This window comes from Cibotium barometz, unplaced genomic scaffold (genome assembly GCF_041138505.1).
Source record: "Cibotium barometz isolate CiBa-2024 unplaced genomic scaffold, ASM4113850v1 ctg368, whole genome shotgun sequence".
In the NCBI taxonomy this organism is placed as follows: domain Eukaryota; kingdom Viridiplantae; phylum Streptophyta; class Polypodiopsida; order Cyatheales; family Cibotiaceae; genus Cibotium; species Cibotium barometz.
Genome location: NW_028229435.1, coordinates 861,427 through 887,649, shown reverse-complemented (window position 1 = coordinate 887,649; position 26,223 = coordinate 861,427). Strand labels below are relative to the sequence as shown.

General features: G+C 44.3%; 1 protein-coding gene across 1 annotated transcript in view; it reads right to left on the bottom strand.

Annotated features, from left to right (window-relative positions):
- Positions 1–17,606, bottom strand: part of LOC147602619 (Leucine-rich repeat (LRR) family protein) — a 70,513-nt gene extending 52,907 nt beyond the window's left edge. The window contains exons 1-2 of the mRNA XM_086797804.1: positions 17,416–17,606; positions 16,391–16,544 (exon numbers count right to left, since the gene is read on the bottom strand). Of these exons, the coding sequence (XP_086653930.1) occupies positions 16,391–16,544; positions 17,416–17,530 (269 nt within the window). The 5' untranslated portion in view covers positions 17,531–17,606. The remainder of the gene's footprint in view (positions 1–16,390; positions 16,545–17,415) is intronic.
- Positions 17,607–26,223: the final 8,617 nt, after the last annotated feature.

Genomic DNA, 26,223 nt, shown 5'->3' with positions numbered 1-26,223 from the left:
GCTGTACTGAGAAATTAGGGTTTCTGTTCTGCTGCCAGCCGATGCCAGGACTCGTTCTGCAATGTTCTGTGGAGCTGAGGAGCGAAGGGCCAGCGCTGCCTTCGCCTAGTGGCCAGGCGCCCAGTGGTTCGCTACCTTCTTCGCTCGCCTGCCTACCAGCTGCCGCCGAATCAAATCAACGCCGTCTTCGCCTGTAGCCTAGTGGTGCTCTTGTCGTGTCCTTGCGCTTCTTCTCCTAGGTTGCTGTAGGCGCCTGACTACTCCGCCTGCCTTCGCTTGAATGCGCTGGCCTCCTTCAATGGCTAACGCTCGCCACCCCACGACTGATTCGCTACCTGTACTATTCGCGCTCATTTTGTTACGCCTCCCCTCGAGAGTTTTACGCCTTGTGGCCAGGCGTTAGTATATGCGCAGCTATACCTTGCGGTGGCCAGACCTCAACCACTCCCTATCACTGTTTTGCAGCGCCCAACAGGATAGCAAGATCTCTCAGGTTGTCCGGCCCACTGTGCAGCGACAACCAGTGTTTCACAAGAAAAAACACAAGCAAGTCCGTCCAGAGCAACTTTCGAAGGTGAACACAGGTCCATCCACAAGAGCTCGAAGGCAGGCAGGTCCAAGCAGTCTAGCAGGCTCTGATACCAGTTGTGTGGGAGAGAAGAATTAGGGTTAGGTTAATTCATGTGGGAGACATACACAGAGAGAACAAGGGAGAGAGAGAGAGAGAGAGAGAGAGAGAGTTGTGGGGATAAGTCAACTCATGATATGAGTGTGACTCCCCTATCACACATGTATATTGCACTAGTACACATAGTGCACTTAGTACATTAAAAGTACTAAAGTGTACTATGTACTATAACTTATGGGCTTGTACACACTATAAGGGTGGGCATTATGCCTTTACCCCAACTGGCAAACCCAGTGCTATAATGTGTTGCTCCAGAAAAAGCAGCACAAGCCTATCAAAGAAAGAGGTGTAATGCCCGCTTCTCTTACTGCTGAAGAGTGGGAAGATATGGATGAGCTGGCAAGATCTACTATCATGTTATCTGTGTCAGACTCTTTACTTTTCAGCATTCATGAAGAGAAGACAGCTTGGGGAATGTGGCAGAGATTGCAGGACTTGTATGCCCAACAAAGTGCCTCAAGCAAAGTGTATTGGTTGAAGAAACTCATAGGTCTTCAGATGAAGGAAGGGGCGTCTATGACAGCCCATCTAAATGAGTTTAATGGTATTGTCAGCCAGGTCACTAATCAAAAGTTGGCAATGGACGATGAGTTCAAAGCCACTTTTCTGTTATGCACTTTGCCAGAGAGTTGGGACACATTAAGGACAGCCACTAGCAATTCGCATGCTATGCTGTCATATGCAGATGTTGAGGGTGCTCTTCTTCAAGAAGAGATGAACAGGAAAAACAACTCTGTTGGAAAGTCCAATGCAATGAATGCACGTGGGAGATCCCAACAAAGGGGAAAAAGCCAAGAACGGGGAAGGAGCAAGTCTCGCTCCAAAAAGGATTTGGAATGCCATTATTGTGGCAAAAAGGGACACATTAAAAAGCAATGCTACAAATGGAAAAATGATCAAAAGGAAAAGGGAAAAGGCAAAGACAAAGAGAAAGATGAAGCCAAAGATGTAAAGCCAAAGGGCAAAAGTGGAGTCAAGATTGAAGAAATCAATGTGTCACATGCAGGTGGCAGTGCGGATGAGGTCCTATTTACGTCTTCACTTGATGCCCATTCACTTCTTACAGGTGGTCATGGTATGCACTCATGGATCATTGATTCAGGTGCCTCCTTTCATGTCACAGGTTGCAGAGACTTGTTTGTCAGATATACTGCTGGCAATGAAGGAGTGGTTTATTTGGGTGATAACCATGCATGCAAGATTCTTGGCAGAGGTGATGTGAGGCTTGTGTTTTCAGATGGCTCACAGCTTATGCTCCATGATGTCAGGCATGTGCCTGAGATCAAAAAGAACCTACTTTCTACTGGACAGCTTGATGATGCTGATTATGTTACCACATTTGGTCGTGGAAAGTGGAAGATTAGTAAGGGCTCACTGGTTGTTGCCAGAGGCTCTAAGGTGGACACTCTTTATTTCATGCATGCAGGTGTTTGTCACCATGCTAATGTAAATGCAACCGAGCTGCCGGAAATCTCTATGTGGCATAGCCGGTTGGGACACATGAGTGTCAACGGAATGGAGCAATTGTCTCGTTTGGGTTACTTGCCTTCTCTAAAGTTTTCAAGTTTTCAGTTTTGTGAGCATTGTATATATGGTAGGCAACTACAGTGCCCCCACAAGAAAGCTCTTGGACAGAAAGATGCTCAGTTAGAGCTTGTGCATACAGATGTATGTGAGATGCCTCAGCTTTCTTTGGGAGGGGCAAAATACTTTGTGTCTTTTATTGATGATGCCACACGTAAGGTGTGGGTCTATCCTCTTCGTTTGAAGAGTGATACATTCTCAGTGTTTCAGAAGTTTGTTGCTCATGTTGAGAATCAAACTGGCAAAACATTGAAGGCTTTGCATTCCGACAATGGTGGAGAGTATATGTCCAAACAGTTTCAGGACTTTTGTGATGCTAAAGGCATCAAGAGGGAGCTCTCTACTCCTTATGATCCTCCACAAAACGGGACAGCAGAGAGGATGAACAGGACCATTCAGGAGAAGGTCTGTTCTATGTTGTCACATGCTGCATTACCTCATGGTTTTTGGGCTGAAGCTGTTATGACAGCCGTTCACCTTATAAACAGGTCACCTAACACGAGGCTTGGTGGAAAAGTGCCAGAAGAAGTATGGACAGGGAAGCCTCCATCATACAAGCACTTGAGAGTGTTTGGTTGCGTTGCGTACGTGCACATACGCAGGGAAATGCGCACCAAACTTGATCCTAAGTCTCACAAATGCATATTCCTAGGATATGGTGACAGAGGTGAAATGGGGTATAGACTTTGGGATCCCGTGAATAGAAAGATTATACGCAGCAATGATGTCATTTTTTGATGAAACATGCATGTATAAGGAGCCTGCAAGGCAACAGGAGCCTGGCAGAGTCATCTTTGATGATGATGGACATCATGGACAACAACCAAGGGCTGTAAATCAGCCATTAGAGCAGCAAAACCAGCCCTTAAATGGTGCTGAAAATGGTCCAAATGGACAGCCAGAGATGGTAGAAAATATCCCTATGGATATACCACAGTTAGAGGAGATACCGGGCATGATTTTTCAGCCTTATGGCATGGAACAGGAGCCACCAATGGGTGATATGCAGGCTGGACAGCAACCTGCAAATGATGGTCATTGGGTACGGAGGTCCACAAGACCCTCCAGAGCCCCTGACAGGTTTGTTCCAGGGGTTGACTACTTGATGCTCACTGACTGTGGGGAGCCCTCATGTTATAAGGAGGCTTTACAGAGGGCAGACAAAGCTCTATGGGAGCGTGCCATGAAGTCAGAGATGGATTCTCTGCATAAAAATGGAACTTGGAAGTTGGTGCATTTGCCTGCAGGCAAGAAGATTTTGCCATGCAAGTGGGTATACAGGCTCAAAGTTGCATCAGATGCAAAGCCAAGATACAAAGCCAGGTTAGTGGCTAAGGGCTTCAAGCAAGAATATGGTGTGGACTTTGATGAGATCTTCTCTCCAGTGGTCAAAATGACCACGCTTAGAGCTGTGTTAGCTTTGGTTGCGCATGATGATCTGGACTTGATTCAGATGGATGTGAAGACTGCTTTTCTTCACGGTGATCTCCATGAGGAGATATATATGCAGCAGCCAGAGGGTTATGCAGTGAGTGGAAAAGAGAAGCTTGTATGCAAGCTGAAAAAGAGTCTTTATGGGCTCAAACAGGCACCAAGAGAATGGTATCATAAATTTGATACATTCATGAAATCCCAGAAATTCAGGAGAAGTGACATAGATCACTGCTTGTACACCAAGAAAGCCTTGGATGGCAGTCTATTGATCCTCATCTTGTATGTTGATGATATGTTGATTGCCGGGAAATCTCGTAAGGAGATGGATACCTTGAAGCAGAGGCTGCATGAAACCTTTGATATGAAGGATTTGGGTGATGCAAATCACATTTTGGGTATGCGGATACTTCGGGACAGAAATCAGCATGTGTTGTATTTGTCTCAGAAGGAATACATTGGCAAAGTTTTGCAGAGGTTCAATATGGACGGGGGGAAGAAGACTAGTACTCCTTTGCCTCCATATGTAAAACTCAGTGCTATGGACAGCCCACAGTCAGATAGTGGCAGGGCTGATATGGCCAAGATTCCGTATGCTTCAGCTTGTGGCAGTCTCATGTATGCCATGGTTGCTACTAGGCCGGACATTGCATTTGCAGTGGGAGTGGTTTCTAGATACATGGCCAACCCTGGCAAGAAGCATTGGGAAGCAGTGAAAGGTGTCATGAGATACCTGAAGGGCACACAGGATATGTGCATTTGCTTTGGCAAACAGGATGCATTAGTGCATGGTTACACGGATTCGGATTATGCCGGTCATCCAGGTAACCGGAAGTCTACTACCGGTTATGTGTTTACATTCACAGGAGGTGCTGTGTCATGGATATCCAGGATGCAGAAGTGCACTGCCTTATCTACTACAGAGGCCGAGTATATTGCAGCCACAGAGGCTTGCAAGGAGGCATTATGGCTATCTCGGTTAGTGGTTGATTTGGGATATACAAGGGATGTTCCATTGTTGCATTGTGACAGTCAGAGTGCCATCCAGTTGGCAAAGAACCCTGTCTTTCATGCAAAGACGAAGCATGTGGATGTGAAGTATCACTTCATCAGAGAGGTGATAGAGAACAAGCAAATTCAGCTTGTTAAGATTCATACGGATGACAACCCGGCTGATCTGTTGACAAAGAGTTTGCCTCCGGAGCGGTTTGCTCATTGCAGACACTTGATGGGCATTGGATGAGGCCAGTTTCAGCCTTGATATGGCCTTGTATATTATCATGTACATGCTGATTTTTCTTTTCCTACATGTGTGATAGGGGAGTCACACACTCATATCATGAGTTGACTTATCCCCACAACTCTCTCTCTCTCTCTCTCTCTCTTGTTCTCTCTCTGTATGTCTCCCCCATGAATTAACCTAACCCTAATTCTTCTCTCTCCCACACATCCAAGGCTGACTCCACCATGACTTTCCAAATGTCATAGTTTGTGCCATCCAACTTGGCATCTGAAGGAAAAGTGGAAAGAGTGGGAAACTGAACGACATGAGGTTGGATGAGTGCCATGAAGTACCTTCTCTGGAAAACACAGCCACCAAAACAGCCCAAGAGCTGCTCTCTACACTTGTAGGGAGAGTGAGTGGGATAGAAAGAGAGTGGAGAGGAGAAAAAAAAACGCAAAAAAGCAGATCTGCCCCTCCAGAGAAGAAAACGCAGGTTTGAAACATTGCGGACAGCCACCAAGTTCACGTGAAAATGCCGAAAAAAAACAGCATCAATAATCCTCCAATCAGCAATTCCAAGTCTAGACGCCTCTGGGCTCTGATACCGTGTCAAACGGCAACGGAAAGATGTAGATGAATGACAAAATCTGAAGCTCCAAGAGAGAGATGAGAGAAAACAGCAAAATGCTGATGCACTAATCCTCAAGAAGAGTGGATACAACCAGCCCGTAGGCAAGGAGTGGACTCCGTAGGGAGATGGCTAAAGGTGCTCACCAAAGTGATCAAGAAAGAATGATGATAAGTGAGGAAGAGGGCAGCATATACATATATACCACATATGAGCTGGTTGATTGCCTCCTAGGCTCCTACACGACCTGAAAATAGCCATAATAGCCATAAAAAGGGTGGGCAACCCACATCAAAGGCCCATAAAATAGGGGGGAAATACGGGAAAATATGGGGGATGCCTTAGCATGGAAATGGCCCCATAGACACCAAAATAGCCACCAACAAGAGATGATATATGCTAACACAGGTGTAGCGATTGATCCGGAATTTTCCATGGGCCGGGTCCCACAACTGACTGGCTCAGGCCAAGGTGGCCTGAACACTGATTATTCAGCCTCGGGCATGTGGAGGATTGGGCATAATAGACCCAACGGTACAAAGTAGGGTACAAAGTAGAGCCCTACTGGGCAAGTTGATCATCAAAGGCCTTCTACTTGGTGGTGAGCCTTGAAAGGCCCTTCTAATTGACTGGATCTCTGCTTGGACCCCCTCCCTTGGCGACCCGTGCACTCCCAATGTTCGATGGATCTTCATGGAGGCCCAATTCCGAGGCTTGAGCACCGCCTTCAAGTACAAATTTGCAGCCAATTTGATGAGAGCTTGGGGTCACCTCAAGACAGCCCTCCAACCTCGAACGAGAAGAGACTCTACCAACCATGCTGTTCTGGAACTGCCTCCTTCAAGATGCCTAGCGGTCGCCCTCTGGCACGCATTCCCACAATGCCTTGGGCCCCCTCAGTTATGGCTCAACCCAGTCTCTTGGTGAGTGGACTAGCTTCAAGTGCCATCCTCAAGAGGCTCAAGACAAACACCGCACGGAGATCAGAGCCAAAGAGAATATAGTCCTCGCTATCGACTCATCCATCCTCCCGACTCGCTAATCCCCCTCCAAGACCCCTGCCCCCTCAACAATTGGGAGCTTTCACACCACGACATCCCTTTGGAAGTTCTTTGCTCAGACGGGACCCTAGGAGACCAACTCTCATTTTCTCAATCGGATGTCATGGATGTCTAGCCCGTTTCCTAGCATAGGACTTTAGTCGTGGCTAACTTCAAACGGTTTCGATCATCGGCTTCCATGAGAAACGCTAGCACATTGAACCACCCCCCCCCCCCCCCCCCCCCCGCGCGCGCGAGCGCAGTGTCAAGTGCATCCCGCACTTGGATGCCACGTAGACATATCTGAACAAGAAGGTGCAGGACCTAGGGTGGAAAGCTGGTCCCATGTGAGCCCAGTCCGAGACGAGTCAAATTGCCCTGTGTGTTTGGTCTGTGACCAGATGCCAGACATCTGTGTAGGGCATGTAGTTGCATGTAGAAGGGGGCATCCCTTAGGGCTACCCCAGACAGGGGTACTATATCCCATGTTTGGGCAGAGGAGCCAGGCAAGACCCAGGACTTGCCCACCAGCCCAAGGAGGGGCTGGACAAGCTGTCGGCCAGCCCAAGAGGGCTTGGCCAGGCAGCCGACTAGCCTTTGGGCCAGCCCAGCCAGCCAGCTAGCCCATAGGGCAGCCAGGACTATAGGCGGCCAAAGCATAGGGCTGCCCAAACAACCTGGACAGAAGCGATGGAAAAGACAGCAGACGGGTTGGTGTGAACACATGGTATTATTCAGCATTAAATGCTATTTTGCAAGTCATGGAGAGAAAAAGCAGCCAGCCAACCAGCATCTTTAGGGGGTATAAATACCCAAGACATAAAATCAGTTCATTTATCTCATATTTCACCAAGTGTTGAAGCCACTCAAGGGGCCAGGACAGCCAAGGAGAAGCTAACACAAGGGTGGATTCTGCAGGTCAAGGGCAAAGGATTATCCTCAGCCAAGAAGGTTCAGGTTCAGTCTTTTATTTTCAGATTTTGCATCATTCTAATATAAGCAAATACACCATCTGTGGTGGGTGTGAAGAAACAGCACTTTTTCCAGCCCTAAAAAGAGACTTTCTGGATATTTTATATTTTATTTTTGCGTTTTTTTGTTTTGACTACTGGCCTACACCTTTATGGTGACCGACCAGCACCCCCCCCTTTACTATATATAGCATTGCCTATACCTCATCATCAATGTACCACTTCATCGCCATATCAGGTACCATCTGGCCACCTACAGCAGGGGCTCACATCAGCGTTTTCCTCTGCTGGTCCAGGCCGCCTTCTGCAGGGCTTACATCAGGCTGTTCTTGGCACTTACATCAGGCTTTCTTCTGCACCATATCTGCGTTGTACTTCTGCATATGTCAACGCCTGCATCAGAGCATACATCAGCGTTTATACATCAGCTTACATCTGCGTTTTGGTTCAGCAGACATCAGCGCTTTGCTTCAGCAGTCATTTGTGTTTTGCTGCAGCATACATCAGCGCTATACATCAGCCCACATCTGCGCTTACATCAGGCTTACGTCAGGGCTTGTATCAGCATTTATCTCAGCCTTACATCAGCGCATACATCAGGGCTCACATCCGTGCTTAGCTTCAGCATATCTTGTGCGTTTTGCCACAGCCCTTGGGACAGCAGCCCTCTCTGCTTCACGTACGCAGCACCCGTGTCACCAGAGCTTGCACCACTTGGGACAACAGCCCTCTCTGCTTCAGGTACGTAGCACCCGTGTCATCAAAGACTGCACCACCACCATCATCATCGACGTTACCTTTTTCCGCTGCCACTATCACCTCGGAGTGCTTTGCCTCACATCGACGCAAGCCTTCGTCATCGTCCGTGCCAACTCCGACGTATTCTCTGCTTCAGCATTGGTCTTCTTTCTGCTCAGAGTCACCTCTCATACAAGGGCTCTTGTACATATATGCACTCACCCTTTTACATATATTCACTCACATATTTCATGCTGTGTGGTTTTGCTCTGATCTCTCGTATATCTAGTCCTTCCGTCCTTTTGCCCTCACATGGTATCAGAGCTATCGTAAGCAAAGGGATTGAAGACCTCGACAGCACACAGCATGGATCGTCTACCCGCACTCCTCAAGGCTCAAGCAAGGCTCAAGGCTCCTCAACTTTCAAGGCTCAAGTGGGAAGCTCATTGGCTCAACACTCCTCAACTTTCAAGGCTCGAGACTCAAGTGGGCATTGGGCAACCCGGCAAGGCTCTAGCTCTCCTCAAGCCTCAAGGCTCAAGTGGCATTGGGTAAGTTGTAATTTCAAGTTGTCACTTGTAGTCTTGTTGCTCTCCTACACTCACCTCTTGCTCTAGCCTCTCCTACATCTCTCTCCTACACTCACCTCCATTGCTCAAGCCTCCTTGGCACTTGCCTCCATGGCATCTTCATCGCAACCATCCCTCGTGAAAGAATGTGCACAAGTGGAAGCAATGAACATGAGAGAGAGAAAGATTGCAAGCAAGAACTGAGCTTTATTAGCTTGAGGTTACAGAGTACAAGAGCCAACAAATTGGGCTATAAATGATATGATAGAATGAATAAAGGGAGCAACTCTTATATACTTGTGCATGAAGCAGTCGGCTATAGGAAACAGGCCGACAGCTCCACGACAGCATAAATAGCAAAAGATGCAATATTTTAACACCCCCTCTGCATCTTGAAGTATGCAAAAAGTCAGAAGAAAACTAATGACAAAGGTGCGACCATGGACACCTCAGCATGGCCAGTACTGAGTACACCTCGGAAAATGCACATGTCAGCTTGTTGTTTTCAGAAAACATAATGCCACTATAAAGAGCAAAAGAAAATCTGCTTGGCTCCAAACTCAAAGTAGAATTGTGAACACATCACATCCAATAACCTCGAACAAATGAACATGGAACACATCCTCTCCATAGTCTCCGCTAACCAATAGTCCTGGAACTCATCCGAACCATGAAGGAAACTTGGTTGATCCTGAAACTCATCCGGACCATCAAGTGAACTTGCCTGTCTTTATACTTGGAACTCCGACACACGGGTCCCATGCTCCAGATTTTAATATAAGAGAGCTTTTGAAAGTCCCCTCTCCTGCCCACAAGCCGTTTCTGGAAGACGTCACGCGGGGGGATGCCATTAGGATCAGAGCAGGACACCAGTCATGTTCTCTCCAGACTGTAAGGCCTTGGGAGAGCTGGGGTTATCACTAGACGAGTCTATGTCAGTGTCAGGTGACTTGTCTTTGCCCTTCTTTGAAGACTTGCCCTTGTCCTTGGCTTTGCCTTTGTCCTTTGACTGACAATCCTTTGACAGGTGGCCTTTCTTCCCACACTTGTAACACCAACTCCAAACTTTCTTCTGCACCGTCGAGAGTGCCTGATCAGGTCCAATAGACGATGAAACTTTCAATTTCCCCTCTGAAACTAGGATGGATTCCTCTTCCAAGAGGAGAGTACACAGATCATCAAACTCAAGGGAACGTGTTGTGATCTGAACCTGCAAAGCTCGGGAAACCATGTCATAATCTGCAAGAAGCCTGATGAGGAGGAGAGAAGCTAACTGAGAAGAGGTCAGGGCAGTACCCATTGCCACTAATTGGTCATGAATTACCTTAACCTTCATCACAAACGACTGCATGGAAGTCCCTGCTGTAAACTCCAGAGAAAAGAGCTGACCCAATAGGTTGACAGACCGCATTGTAGAGTCCCGTGCATATAGGTCTGTCAACTTTCTCCATACAGAAGCAGCACAATCCAAAGTTTGCACGGCAAGGGAGACCTCTGGTGAGATGGCTCGTACAAGTGCAGAGTGAGCTTTTGAGTCTTGATTCTCCCATGCTGAAAGTTCGGCGAGAAAGGCATCCTCCTGGTCCCGAGTCCACTTCCTAGAGCTGGTAGGGCGTTCGGGCTTTCGTTCGTGGCCCTGAACAATCTCCAAAGACCCTTGTGTGTGAACCAAACCTTCATCTGTAGCTTCAAGTGATCATAGTTTGTACCACTGTCCACTGAGCTTGTCCTCCTTGTTCGTGCAGGGGGGACCCATGTTTGCCTCAAAGAAGCTCAAACAACCTCTGTAGCTAAGCAATCCACGTGCTCTCTCAAGCACCTTTCCACATGATCCAACTAGGGACTAATAGTCCCCTCTGAAGATGTAGGTTGGACAGAAGCAAAAGAAACCCAAAAAACACACCACTAGGAAACCTCCTACCAAAAGAGGGAGGGGATCTTGGAGGGAGAAGAGCGGATGTGCCACTTGTCTGATGCACTCACTGAATCTGTAGCTAGAACTCCTCCACTTGCCTCTGTAGAAGAAAACGTAGCCTGTGGGCTGGCCGACAGCAGTTGGAGAGCTTGTAGAGCAAAAACGCAGCTAAGAAAGAAGAAACGCAGCCACTGTTTGAAGGATCTACAGCCTGGAGAATCTAGGGAAGTAGAAAACGTAGAGGAACAGATTGTGCAGCAACCAGAGCCTAGGCGAATGATACCATGAAAGAATGTGCACAAGCAAAAGCAATGAACATGAGAGAGAGAAAGATTGCAAGCAAGAACTGACCTTTATTAGCTTGAGGTTACAGAGTACAAGAGCCAGCAAATAGGGCTATAAATGATATGATAGAATGAATAAAGGGAGCAACTCTTATATACTTGTGCATGAAGCAGTCGATTGTAGGAAACAGGCCGACAGCTCCACAACAGCATAAATAGCGAAAGATGCAATATTTTAACACCTCACACCTCGTTCCGGCGGCGCCAATACGAATAGAGGAAGGAGGACCGAAGGTTGGTCTTGGTGGGAAGAGGTCAACTCCGATCATCCCGGAAGTGGAGGAGGCTCTCGCCCATGGTCCTGCAAGCTATGTCCATATAGGTGAAAGGGTGGGGCGGATAAAGTGAGAGCTCACCTCTTGCATGAGCCCGGTCATGAGGTCCGATTTTGTGATCAAGTCACACCGGAGACGAGAAGGAGGCTTCTTGAACGTGTTGCCGCACATGAGGCCTTGCTTTCAAGGAGAAGAGTGTCGCATGTGGCCGTGGATCCCGCAACACTAGTGAGACCATCCCAAGGTTCGACATCCACATCGGCATCCCCATGTGCATCCACTTCATCGGCACCCGCGGGCACATCACCCGCCCCACAAGAACGGGCCCCAACACCATCCTTCTCCATGCCGACCGCATCCACACACTCACGTCGGCAAAGTACTCGAGGGTAGTTGGGACCCCAAGAAGAAGGAAAAGGTGGATACGGCCATAGCCCACTTCTTCTTTCATGACCACGTTGCTTTCCATGCTGCCAGGTAATCAAGAATTAAGATGTCTAGCTTAAGATCTATCATTTTACAATGTTCCTCTTACAAGTTACTTGAACTTTGAACTTTGAAGTTGATCGGTTATTAAATTATTCATTTTTTGTGGATAGATCGGACTACTTCAAGGTCATGGTGAAGAAGATAGGGGAGTATGGTCCAAACTATACGCCCCCATCATCGGAGTCCTTACGCACCACATTGCTAGAGAAGGAGAAGAGGCTTGTGGAGCAAGCAACAGAAAACACGAAGCGACAATGGGCAAGGAATGGAGTGTCCCTGATAGCCGATGGATGGAGTGATACGCGGAAGAGGTCCATCCATGGCCTTGTCCGCGTTGAGATGTACTTCATCGCCTCACACGATGCTTCTGGGACCGGGAAGAGTGCTGATGTGCTAGCAGCAGAGTGGGCTAGTGGCATAAAGATCATTGGCCCAAACCTAGTTGTGGGCTTTGTTGCTGATGGGGAGGCTTCAAACAGGGCAACCGGAGCGATCATTGAGAGCATGTACCCCAATATCACCGTGTCATTTTGCATGGCACATTGCTTAAATAATCTCTTGAAGGATATTGGGGACTTGCCATGGATCTGGCCTATTATCCAAGTGGGCAGTCAAATAGTGACATTTGTCACAAACCATCAGTTCCTATGCCATAAATTCTCCAAAAAATCTAGCCGTCAGCTCCTCAAATACTCAGATACGAGGTTTGCCTACAATTTCTTGATGCTCCACCGATTGAAAGAGTGTAGTGGTGCATTGAGACAGTTCTTCATTAGTGATGAGTTCACTTCTTCACCATTGGCTTCCACTGAGATGGGAGCTCTATGCAAGGAAAAAGCAGAGAGCCCTGATTTTTGGAAAAAAGTGCAGTGCATTGATGCTATGGTTCAACCTATTGTCCACTTGATGAGGCTTGTGGATGGTATGAAGCCATGCATCGGCAAGGTATATAAGGCTATGGACAACATGATAGAGAAGCTGAGGGATTTGGAACCAGATGAGGACAGGTACGAGGAGATCCGTGCCCTATGTGTGCGTAGGTGGAACTCCTACTCCTCTCCTTTGCATGCAGCAGCCTATGTGGTGGACCTTGAGTTTCAAGGTGAAGGGCAAGAAAGTGACGCAAAGGTGAGCAAGCTATGGAGACTTGTCTTGACTCCACTTGTGCCTGACCCAAATGTTAGGCGGAAGATCCGTGACCAGTTGTCCATGTATAGGAGCTTTCAGGGCTCTTATGGAGACATAGATGCACAGGATGATCGCTTCAAAGTTGGGGCTGCTTTGTGGTGGGAAGATTTTGGTTTCAGATGGACCTGAGCTTCAGCATCTAGCCATCCACATTCTCAGCCAGGCAGTGAGTTCCTCTTGCCTAGAGCAACTTTGGAGCTCATACATCACATTGCATCGAAGAAGAGGAACCGTCTTGGGGTAGAACGGGCAAATGATCTAGTCTTTGTGAGTGCAAACTTGCGAATGCTTTGCAAGAGTGCAACTGCAAAGGTTGATGCATTTACCGAGTGGGAGATGTCTCAAGATGATGAGGAGTTGGAGGAGCAAGTGGAGCATATCTCTATGGAGCCTGCACTCATTGCAAGGACCCATGATCGTGAGGCCAGCACTTCACATGCCCCTTGAGGCTTTTTGACATATGTACTACTCTAGTGATAGTCTCTTTTTTGTATGCCACTTACGTGGTAAGGGCCTAGGCCTTTGCCCTTGTCTTTGGCTTTAGCCTTTGGCAACTGGGTCCTCGGTGCCCGATCTCCTTTTTTGTAACACCCATTTTTTTGCTAGTATGACTTAATATCGATGCTTTGGAAGTGTAAAGTGACTTTGTTTTAGTATTGTTAAGTTTCTTGAATGAGTGCTTACTTAAAATTGCATATTTTGTATGCCGTCCCATGCCATCCCCCGTTCCCCGTCCCGGTTTCCCAGGAATCCCCGTCCCCATTCCCCGTTACGTTCCTCATCCCCATTCCCCGTCCCATGTTACTATGGACCGACCAGCGCCCCCCCTTCACTATATATAGCATTGCCTATACCTCATCATCAATGTACCACTTCATCGCCATATCAGGTACCATCTGGCCGCCTACAGCAGAGGCTCATATCAGCGTTTTCCTCTACTGGTCCAGGCCGCCTTCTGCAGGGCTTACATCAGCCTTACATCAGGCTGTTCTTGGCACTTACATCAGGCTTTCTTCTACACCATATCTGTGTTTTACTTCTGCAAATGTCAGCGCCTACATCAGAGCATACATCAGCGTTTATACATCAGCTTACATCTGCATTTTGGTTCAGCAGACGTCATCGCTTTGCTTCGGCAGTCATCTGCATTTTGCTGCAGCATACATCAGCGCTATACATCAGCCCACATCTACGCTTACATCAGGCTTATGTCAGGGCTTATATCGGCGTTTATCTCAGCCTTACATCGGCGCATACATCAGGGCTCACATCTGTGCTTGCCTTCAGCATATCTTGTGCGTTTTGCCACAGCCCTTGGGACAGTAGCCCTCTCTGCTACTTCGGGACAGCAGCCCTCTTTGCTTCAGGTGTGTCACCAAAGCTTGCACCACTTGGGACGGCAGCCCTCTCTGCTTTAGGTACGCAGCACCCGTGTCATCAGAGATTGCACCACCATCATTGTCATCGACGTTAACTTTTTCCGCTGCCACTATCACCTCGGAGTGCTTTGCTTCACATCGACGCGAGCCTTCGTCATCGACCATGCTTCAACTCCGACATCTTCTCTGCTTCAACACTGATCTTCTTTCTGCTCAGAGTCACCTCTCATATAAGGGCTCTTGTACATATCTGCACTCACCCTTTTATATATATTCACTCACATATTTCATGCTGTGTGGTTTCGCTTTGATCTCTCGTATATCTGGTCCTTCCGTCCTTTTGCCCTCAATATGAGGGCCCTACAAAGGGTATTCGGGACCCAATACTGTTTCCTCTTCTCCCTCTCTCTCTCTCTCTCTCTCTCTCTCTCTCTCTCTCTCTCTATTGTTCTGCACATCTATTTCAGTTTTGTGCGTTATTCTCGTCGTGAAACGTGTGCTGATTTCTGAGCATTGAATTTACCGATCTCCCCCGAAGCTTCTGCATGTTACACGCAGGTAGATCGAGACATGTCCTAGAGACTCGCTCTCTGGAAGGGCCGGCCTTTAGCATGGATTCAATGGGGAACAGGCAAGTAGGAGTGGACAAACCCCTTCAGCTCAGAGAGCCCAACCACCCCCTTTTTCCACGACTCGACAAGGCTAGGCCGCTGGATCCAAATGCACAAGATTGACGGTACACCCGCTTTAGCAAACTACTAGTCCTCCCAAGACATCTCTCCTAGCTTCCTCAAAGACTACCGGAAGCGACTGTGGGTCACCTTCTGACCTCAGAAGGTCGCTCTTTTCCTTTGGCAGGTAGCTCACAGGAGTTTGGCAGTTGGCACATGGCTAGCCATTGGTGGTCGTCCAACACAATGTATGAGATGCAACCACCAACAAGAGTCGCACAGCAACATTGCTTTTGGGACTGTCCCAAAGCACGGCAAGTTTGGCTAAGGATTCTTCGTCTCTTCACCACCTCTCTGACTTCCTCCCGCATCATCACTTGGGGGGCAGTTGCCTGAGTGACAAAGTCAAGGACCTGCCCTCCACTATGAGACAGATGATGGCCAAGCCCTCAGGATCACCCATTGCAGGATCGAATCTATCCACACCCCTGACTCTCCAATAGTGGCCTGGTCCCCTGGCACTTATCAAGTGGGAGATCATCAGCAGCATTGCAACATGGCACATCTGGCAGGCACGGTGCACAGGCATTGAGGGCTCTCTCCCCTCCCCAAGCAGAGTCCATCCGAACCATATGGACAAATATCATTCATACCCTCCACGGTCAGTGAAGCTTCAGGGAGAAGCTTCAGGGAGATTTGGATTGCACGCAAAGACGTCAAGAGGCCTTCCTTCACATTTGGCAACAGGACCCCTTCCTCTTGGACAATGCCAATGACCACACTTGGGACTACATGCCACGAGTTAGGTTCCCCCCACCCTCCCCCCCCTCCTCTTCCTCTTGTAAGAGGTGGTTCCTTCCAAGAGCCGGCAGCCAAGGAGAGGACTACCCTCACCAATATCTTTTCCCCCTTTGGAGGTTATGAGCATGTATTTCAGCCTTGTTGGCTGGTTTTTCTTTTAGCTAATAGAAGGATCTATTTCTCTTGGGAAAAAGAGAGTTAAAAAAGGTGTCCAGACTCTATGAGTTATAGAGCATTCAAAAATCTACATCTTGATATTTCGTTTCACTGAAATATGGGACATCTTTGTTTAAGGATTGAAGGGACTTGGGATGAATTATTAAATCATGCAAAGAAGTATCCCCCTGATGCTTGTACAGCATGAATTTTCAGATTCAACTAGTGTAAAAGAAAAATCTGATTAAATGAATAGCTGGCAGTGAGTTAACAATGCTGGAGCCTTTGACACACTTACAATTCTGTAATGACACGATGCTCGCCCTGAATCGGAGGAGAGCAGGTAATTCCAGCCCAAGGAGCACCATCCCCGTCTCCACAAGGATCATCTCCAACCCAAGCATACACTACCTTCCAGCCAAGAGAAGCTTTGATATCGTTCAAGGCTTTAACTGTAAAACAGCAAATCCCTTGTCAAACAAGGCTCATTTCTTGATCAAGACAGACAACAAGCTAGATTTGAATTTGCACAAAACCTCAGAATCCATGGAGGAGCTTTGAAGCCACGGAAGACCTTGCTCCTCCAGGCTTGAACCAATCGAACTTAGGCTAACTGCATTCTGGTCAAAACCAACAGGAAGTTGGATGTGAAACTGATGCAAAACTCAGAGCCTTGCTTTGGGGCCTTATCAGCCTGTTTTTCGAGGTCATTTGCAGACCCAGAAAACACGGAAAATCAAGATAACACTAGGCACAACTGCATTCTAATGGAGACAGGCAGCAAGGAAAATCAAAATCTAAAGCATTTACAGCTGAGGTCTTTTCAGACTCTTTAAGGGCCATTTCAGGCCTTTCTTGGAGGCCATTTGCAGACTAAAACCACAACAGTGGAAGGAAACCTTAGGCTCAACTGCATTTTTGACAAGCTAAAATTGGATCTGTAGCAAAACTCAGAAGCCATGGCAGAACTTGCTTTCAGCAGTTTTCGAGGACTTAGATTTGAATTCACACAGAGTCCTAAATTTGGATCTGTAACAAAACTCAGAAGCGATAGCAGACTATAGCTAGATTTGAATGTCAAGCAAAACTAACATGTCACGGCATAACTGCAGACTAAAAACACAGAAATGCAAGTAAAACCTGAGCGAAATCAATTTTTATTCGAATCTGGCGGGGCCTTACTGTAAGAACATGTCAGGCCTTTCTTTGAGACCATTGGAGGCTTTCATCAACGGCAGCCATCCACAGTCTAGAACCACAGAAAATACACAGAAACCCTAAATAGAAGTACATTTCTGCACAGGGATAGCAAACAGAACTTACCATCGCGCTTGAGTGTCTTAGAGTAAGCTACGGGAAGCGAGACAAATAGAAGCAGAAGGCAGGAAAAGAGCGAGATCCGAGGAGACCCCATCGCTGCTCTCCTAATCAGTGTCATCGGATGACTCGAACTTCTTTCTGCGGGAGGTCAAGCTCTGCACTTTAAAGCTTTGAACCATTGACAGGAAATTTTATAAAAATAAAAATAAAAAATAATTTTAGTACAAGCATTAATCAAGTGATTCTGCAGTAAACTTTTTTTATTTTTTTTATGTGAGATTTTTTATTTGTACCAAGCAGTGTCCTTACGGATGACAGCTGGAAGTAAGACTCGATTACGAGAAATACCCCAAACTTGGGCAAGCCAAATGCTTAGTGTGTCATATATAAACTTGGGCAAGCCAAATGCCAAATCAGTTTTTAGCACCAATGTTAGGGAAAGGTATGCCTAAGCTTTACCCTCAGTAGAATGAAAATTCAAAATGCCGGTTGAGAATTATGTTAAAGGAATTAATAATCAATTAAAATTTTATTTGTGATGTGGCATTTAATTTAATACAACCTTAGGAGATGAGTTCCCTCGCTTCCTTCTCTCTAAGTTCTGAGGCATTTTTATGGAGAATTGTGGACCTTAAGCAGAGAGGGTATGGGGAATGCATGCAAATAGGAAGTATATGGGGGTGCATGCAAATAGAAACAATATGGGGGGTCATCATTTTAGTGCCTTATATAGAGAGGATATGGGGGTCATCATTTCATTGACTTTTTCAAGCATTAATCATTACATACTAAAATGAAACCTTAGAAAAACACTCTTATTCTTGAAAATCTCACATAATATATTTAATGGAAATGCAAAAAACATTTTGGTGCCATATTCGATTGAAAAAAATATATAGTAGTAGTGTTAATTTTTCAAAAAGTATAGCTAGTTTCTTTAGAGTTTCCGGCTTGATGAAAAATGAAGAGGAAGTATGTATGTTTTGCTAAAAAAGGGGTTCCTAAACATTGGTTAATACACAGGAATGTACAAACCTGGTGGCCTTCTATATCTCTTAAATATGCAAGGCTCGATTAACTAGGCTGCACAAACACCATATTTCTTAGTGAGTAATATTTATCACAATAAGTGATTGGGCTTACCTTATTATTATTATTATTGTTATTATTATAAGAGTGGGGTAATTCAAACCTTGTATCTCCACATAGGGAGGCAAGGGTGTTATTGTTGCCCAAAAGACGCGAGCTAGCCTTTGTTTGGTTTCAAGATGGCTTATAGAGGAATATGCTTTATCCAAAATAGTTTCTCTTAGGTTTTGTGATTGCATTTTCTTTAACAAAAAATTATGATCGAATCTACCTTGAATAGTTAGTTGCTTAGGACCACTATAATGGGCTTATGTCTCTCTTTCAAAATAGGGGAAGTGTGTCGCATAGAGGGGCCTCACTCCCTCTCTCTTCTTGGGGATGCAATTGCACAGCCTTAATAGGACCAAGAAACCACAAGACACTATGTTCCTCGCTAGGTGGATGCACCAAGGGCACCATGCCAAGTGGCACAAGCCAGCCAAAGAACAACAATATCGGCTAGCTTGCTCACCTGGCGATTATTTGATCCTATCTTATGGCTACTTTCCTTATGTTATCACATGTCATCAAAATCCATGGTTCTCAACACCAAGGAATGAGGGGCTGTAACTTGCATTTCCGACAAGGTGCTTGAGAGGAGCAAATCTTCGTGTGGAGGGAAGGACGGAGGTTTCGCATTGTCGGGGTTACATCAAGGAGGAGGGGCATAGTAGCGTGGAGAGGAAAGGGTTGGAGAACCCATAAGGTTATAACCTTATTAATAAAAGGTTATAACCTTGATTAATTAATCGTTGTTCTAGCACCGATTAATTAAAAATGTATATAAACAATTGAGTGAACAGGGTATATAAAGAATTGAGGTGCAGGACAAGGGGGAGGATGGAGCATGGAGGAAGAGAGAAAGGGCGCTAGCACTTAATTAATCATTGTGCTTGTTGAAATTACATGATGCTTCAGAATGTGTGTGTGTGTGTGTGTGAGAGAGAGAGAGAGAGAGAGAGAGTGAGAGAGAGGGAGAGAGCACAATAATGGAGAGAGATTGCACAACACAATAGTGAATGAATTATAATAATACTTCCATGGTGTACAAGCCTCATCTTTTGACCTAGACCTTAATAAGGGTTGTTCACACCCTAAGGGGACGTTCACACTAATGGACACACTACTAAAATTTGAAATACCTAATAAACCCCCCTTTTCGGAGTGATGGAGGTAATGTCTAGATAGCCTTCAAATGATAAGAGAGAGGGGGTGAGGAAAAGAGAGAGGGTTCAAATGATAAGAATTCATCTATAAGGACCTATCTTTAGAGAGCAAGGAAGGAAAAGAGAGAGGGTTCAAATGATAAGAGAGAGGGGGTGAGGAAAAGAGAGAGGGTTCAAATGATAAGAGAGAGGGGGTGAGGAAAAGAGAGAGGGTTCAAATGATAAGAATTCATCTATAAGGACCTATCTTTAGAGAGCAAGGAAGGAAAAGAGAGAGGATGTGTATGAAACAAGTTCAAGTATGAGTCATGTACATTTTAGGGTCAATGATTGACAAGTTGCATCTAATGGAAATAAAATTAAAATAGCAAGGGAAGCTTGTTTGAAATTAACCGCAAGAGAAGAGAAGGGAGGTCTTCTACCTACATCCATACAAACAGACAAAACAATTTGTTAGCTTGAATGCGTATTACAGCTGTCAGTGGACCTATCCACATGTTATAGATGTCACCCTATCTCCGCAAGTTAAAAACAAAAAAGCCTAAGCAGGTTAAATTGTGTAAGTTCGAGTAGCACTTAACACAGCATGTACTAATACATCCAATTGTTATGTGCTTATCCAACAATCACCATTAAATTTATGTTAAAAGAACCTCCATTTAGCAAATTCATTAATATCTTACAAATCTTATGAATTTCTTATGAGCTAGCCTGTGTCTCTATTAATCTTGAATTCTTGCTATAGACATAGAAGGAGGACTTGAATAGAACGAGATCAAATAGGTAAAAGGGGAGTGTACTTCCTCTTAGTAAGAGTAGACCAAGTGAGTTGAAGAAAGCACATTATTCATTGCTATGTAACTAGCAAACCTGCATACAATTTCTAAGGAGCAGCACCCCTAGATCTAAACCTTGTAGGTTTCAATAAGATGTTACTATTTGAAACAGACTTTCAAAATTCGGTAAGACTGTAAAAACACTTGTGAGTGAAGAGCCAAAGTATGTTAAGTCAGGTTTGCGTTAAATAGCATCATCTGGGAGTCATCAATGTCCAACAAGGTCAGGTGAGTGTCATAACATGTCAGCTAAGGATGTGGACGGTCTTTTTGGTTTGAGAGGAAGGTATTTTGGGTCTAGTTTGATAGTCAGAAGTCAGTCTATGTCAGTCAAATGATTTGTGGGCTAGAGGATATCTAATAGAGTTAGTCGGAAGATAGCTGAGGGTTATAAGGCTGAATCTTTGTGCAATTTAAGGTTTTGGAAGGTTTTTAAGCCTTAGAGGATACATAAGTGGAAAGATCTGAGTCAAATCAATCAGCTGAACCAGAAAGAACTCAAGCAGTCATCATAGCTGAAGGTCAGCTAAAGTGAGGTAAGAGACTGTAGTTTTTAATCTTTGTAGGATCTGAAGTGTTTGAAGGTTTACGAGTGTCAAAGGACACAGAGGTAAGGAGATCTAAATCAGCTGAGTCAACATAATCGGTTTAGTCATACCTGAGTCAAATAAGAGTCAGTAGAGGACAACTGACATATTTAGTAGTGTCCTAGAGCTAGAGATTTAAGGATTGAAGACTCCTAGTACTAGAGGAAAATCTAAGGGCTGGAGGACAAGAATCTGACAAAGGTCAGCAGCAGTTAGCTGAATCAGATTACAGTCAGGTAGTCAGTTGAGAGGTGGGGTCAGTTTAGGTTAGAAGGTTGTCAAATAAGGTCAGTTGAGGAGATAGGGTTGAAGATGAGGGTTGTTCAGAGTCATAGCTGACCTAAGAAGACATTTTAGAGGATTAGCTGATTCAAGTTGAGGAGAGTAAGGTGTCGGATTGTATCAGTAGAGATTCAGAGGATAGTTGTAAATCTGCTATGTGCCCTGGGCTGGGCAACTCATAATCATATGTAGCGTATCTTTAGTATGAGCAGATGAAGTCTAAACAAGGTGATGATCATGGCCATAATGAACCCATGTTCATAACCGTGTGTATTCATAGTTCAAAGAAACACTCTTTCATTTTTCTTAAATACTTACCATGTAGAATAATTAAAATAAAGCTTTGATCCAGTAATATTCAGAGCTAAAACACATAATGATACCCAAGAATATAGTTCCATAGATGAGCTTAACTAATTGCAAAATCCCAGCTTAGGTATGAAAAAATAGTGTTTTCTTAAGTACTTGTGTGCCTGGGCAGAAGGACTCCCTGCTGCAAAGGCAAGGGTGAGAGACATCTTGTAATGCTCATAAGAAGGCAGACATGCTAAGTGAGTTAAAGAACCCACCTCCATTCTAATATATGGGTCATAACTGAGGTAGAGCAAAGGAGTCTTCCATCTTCATCATAGCAGCAAGTTCCGCAAAAATGTTACTGCCCACCACCATCCCTTATAAGATTATGATGAACAATCGTGTATAGAGGTGCACCAGAGTCACAGCAACCCATAGGTAGCAAGTGCCACAAAAACGTAACTGCCCACTATCGTGCCTTGTAGGGTGATGATGAATATTCGTATGTAGAGGTGCGGCAGAGTCGTCCCATAGGTACAATGTGAAAGAGTTGCAGAAGTAAAGAGCCCTAGTAAAGTAGGCTATTATGCAATTTGTGCCATTACACGTGTCATATGAGCACAAATAGAGTAAGTGTGTGTGGGGGGTGGTGGTTGAGGAGGGGGTTGTGGGAGGGCAAGAGGAAAATGGAACATACACACATATAGAGGAAAATAATTTCCAACTAATATTGTTTTTTTAAGAGAAAAACATATATTACACATATTATAATAATAAAAACATAGAACTTACATTAACAAGCTCTATAATTTTTTGGCTTAGACTACTTTAGTAGTAGGATCATAAAAAGCTAAGCCCGTTAAGTTTATTCTTAATAAGCTCTTTCTTTATCCAAACTCCTCATTGTCATCAAGCTTAAATGGGATCATGTACTTATGTAGAATGTGGTCAGTGCCAATGTTTAATGTAGTGGGAGAAGTTCCATTCTCCTCAAGCACTACATTAAATGGGATCATGGACTTATGTAGAATGTGGTCAATGCCAATGTTTAACGTAGTGAGAGAAGTTTCATTCTCCTCAAAAGAACCTCGCTCAAAACCAATAGTGCATCCATGGCATGTGACTTCCCACTAAAATCTTTACTAAAGGATGCCTTAGTGTCATATATTGACCCCCCCCTCATCAAACAAAAGTTGATTAGCATCTTCCTTAGTTTGTATTAGCATGTTTATATCATTCTCATTGAGTTGGCCTTTAATAGCCACCTATGAATCCTTTTGAGAATTTCCTATATCACGATCCTAGCTAGTTGGCTTTACAAAATGGCAAAATAAAGTGGGTCAAGGCCATATTATAATGCTTTAGGAAAGGATTAGAGAATCAAGGCTCTCAGATGTGGAACAAAGTGATTGCAGACAAGGACAATAGGTGTAAAGGATAGCAATAAGTATGGTCCCATGAGTATGCACACCATTACTTGTAAGCTATAAGTGTGAACATCGATTTAAGGCAAGCTGCCAAAAGAAGGCCAGGTTTGTGGTTGGATCTTTGCTTTCGTATCTTGGGTCTTCTTCTCTAAAATGTACATGAGGGAGGCAACTGCTAGGGTTCATGCCATGCAAGTGTGTCTGTTCTTGGATATTTGCATTGACACCTTGGGTCTTCTTCTCTAAAATGTACATGAGGGAGGCAATTGCTAGGGTTCATGCTTGAGGGTTTGACATCCTCCCACATCACCCCACCAATACCACTAAATGCATCTCTTTAATCACCACTGGCAACCGGCATCCCACTAAATGCATCTCTTCAATCCCTGATGAGTGCTAAACTTGATCAACTCATCTCTATGATTAGAGAAATATGTTTATCCCCTTGAGCTTCATCACCTTTGACGAAATAGTTCAATGTTAAGGTTAAGCACCTCTTTTTAGGGGATAAAGAACCCAATTTTTTTGGTGACATGGCATTCAGTTGGCTTCCCTTAACCATGGTTGTGCCTTTAAAGGGCCCCTCACATGTCTCATCCTCCCCCTAACGTAGAGAAATAGAAAGGGAAGAAGAATTTGGGGAGAAAGAGAAAAGAGCAAGAAAGGGAAGAAGAAGATGAGAAGAAAGAGAGGAGGAGGAGGATTACATGCAAAGAGGGGGGATAAGAAGAAAGAGATGAGGAGGAGGAGGATTATAGGCAGCAGAGAGGGGGGAGGAAAACACCAACAATGAAAAGGCCTCTAACTGACACGAGACCCTTTTTGTACTTGAAGAAATAATTTAAAACTCATAAAATATATCAAAATTAAAAACAAAGACTTGAATTAAATTGAAATCAAATAACATAGCATAATACAAAGCAAAGGAAATAAAAATAACATCACCATCAAAACAAGATTGGGTGCAATCTCCCCCCCCCCATGCTGTGTAGCTCCACTTCCACGACATGAGTATTTAAAGAATTTTATTCATAAAAATAGCCTAAGGAGCTAAGAATAGATGAGCGTACAAATTGGGCTTGCTTTTCCCACTTTTGGGATATTGCTTTACATATTTTTAATCGTATCAAAATCCCTAAGGTTTGTACAAATAAAAACCTTTGCCCAAATGTAATTGCTAATGGGCCTTGTTACATAAAATAACTTTGTGCACATTTACACCTATATATTAATCTTGTGTCCACTTAAACATTCCATTAAGCTGAATCCTGCACAAATTAAATAACTTTGTGCACATTTACACCTATATATTAATCTTGTGTCCACTTGCACATTCCATTAAGCTGAATCCTGCACAAATTAAATTAAACATATTTTTGTACGATTATTAATTCATAAAAAATATGATAAAATATATACAGTCCTCCCATTTGAGGAAGCAATTGTCCTCAATTACGTAAGAGAAATGTCAAGAGAAGAAGATTGTTGATGTCATAACCTGCAAAGAAGGTAAACTCAGAGGTCCGAACATGTCTCAGAGACACAAAGGCATGGCTCAGAGGTTCTTATGGACATGGAATACCAATCAAGAAAACTCGTGTGACACCAAAAATGGTGATCCTCACACTGATTATCAAATAAAAAATAACATGTACAAAAAGTTTAATACAAAAGAAAAATGATCATCTTCACACCACCTCTCAAGCCACCAGCCATACGACACCTCAATCAGTACCCTCGCACATCTCATGCAATGCGAGACCTCAATCGGTACCCTCGCACATCTCATGCAGTGCAACACCTCAATCAGTACCCTCGCACTTCTTGTTGGCTATACTCAATGCTATCCACGTTAGTTAAACAATTAATTGAACACAATTAATCCCAACGTCGTCTTGAGATATAGACAATCCATAAATAATCAAATAACAACCACACGCATGTTTGCCAGACGTAAGTACCCCCGGGAATTACCCCTCTATACGAACCAACTGAAGCAAATAGTGAAGGTAGCCACACACATGTTTGCTAGGCGTAAGTACCCCGGGAATCACCCCTCCATACAAACTAACTGAAACAAATAGTGGAGGCACAAAAGCATGCCATATACGGGCATCCCCGATATACAGTTGCATAAACGCATGAGAGGATGGCTTCATGATTAGTGTGGAAGACTAGATTTATACAAAATGCATATGCAGTGAACCAATCAAATGAATGTATGTAAGACGAGTCTAAGTGTCCCATACCACATAGGCGCGTTGTACATACACACATAGGATGGTAGAAATAGAAGACATAAATGTGTCTGGAGTAAGTATATAAAACCAATCTGATGTCCCATACCACTAGATTACATCACTTCCTCCAGAATATAAGTTTGAGGCGGAGTGGCAAGTTCCCTCTGAAACTTAAATTCCGACACAAAATTTTCTCTATCTAGAAATTTCATTTAAGTTATTGAACTTGAACTAATCCTAATGTTGAATGTAAGGTTTATTAATTAGGTTATTAGTTTGGAAAGAGATTATAGAAATACTTATGAAAAAGTTGTATAAAAGAAAGTGAATATATATACATACCTCCATCATTGGTGTCATTGAAATTATCGGTCAAAAGAATTTTGACACTCAAGGATACGCCAGGTTATAAGCCAAAAGTAGATGAAATTTATTAAGTAAACAAGTCTGGATGATGAAAGGTTAATTTACTTTTGAAGTTGACATAAACTTAAATAATAAACACGTAACTCAAGCGTAGAGAGTCGTACCTTTTTATATATTCGACTGTAATGATACTTTACATTGAGAAAAATGAGAAAGAATGCGAATGGATTGAAATATAATTATTATTCCATACATAACTACGATCATATTTAATTATTACTTTATAAGAAATAAAATCTTGAAGTTTTATCAATGAATATTTAGGCATGATCACTGTTGTAAGAATAGGGATGAGAAACTTACTTGCAAGGTGTTTGAGTCACCGTGTGTGAAAGATAAAACTTACTTAGAAATATTGGAAGAATTATTTACTAAGCTATTAAGGATAGCAACTTATTTGCAAGTGTCGAACAACCTTGCTACAA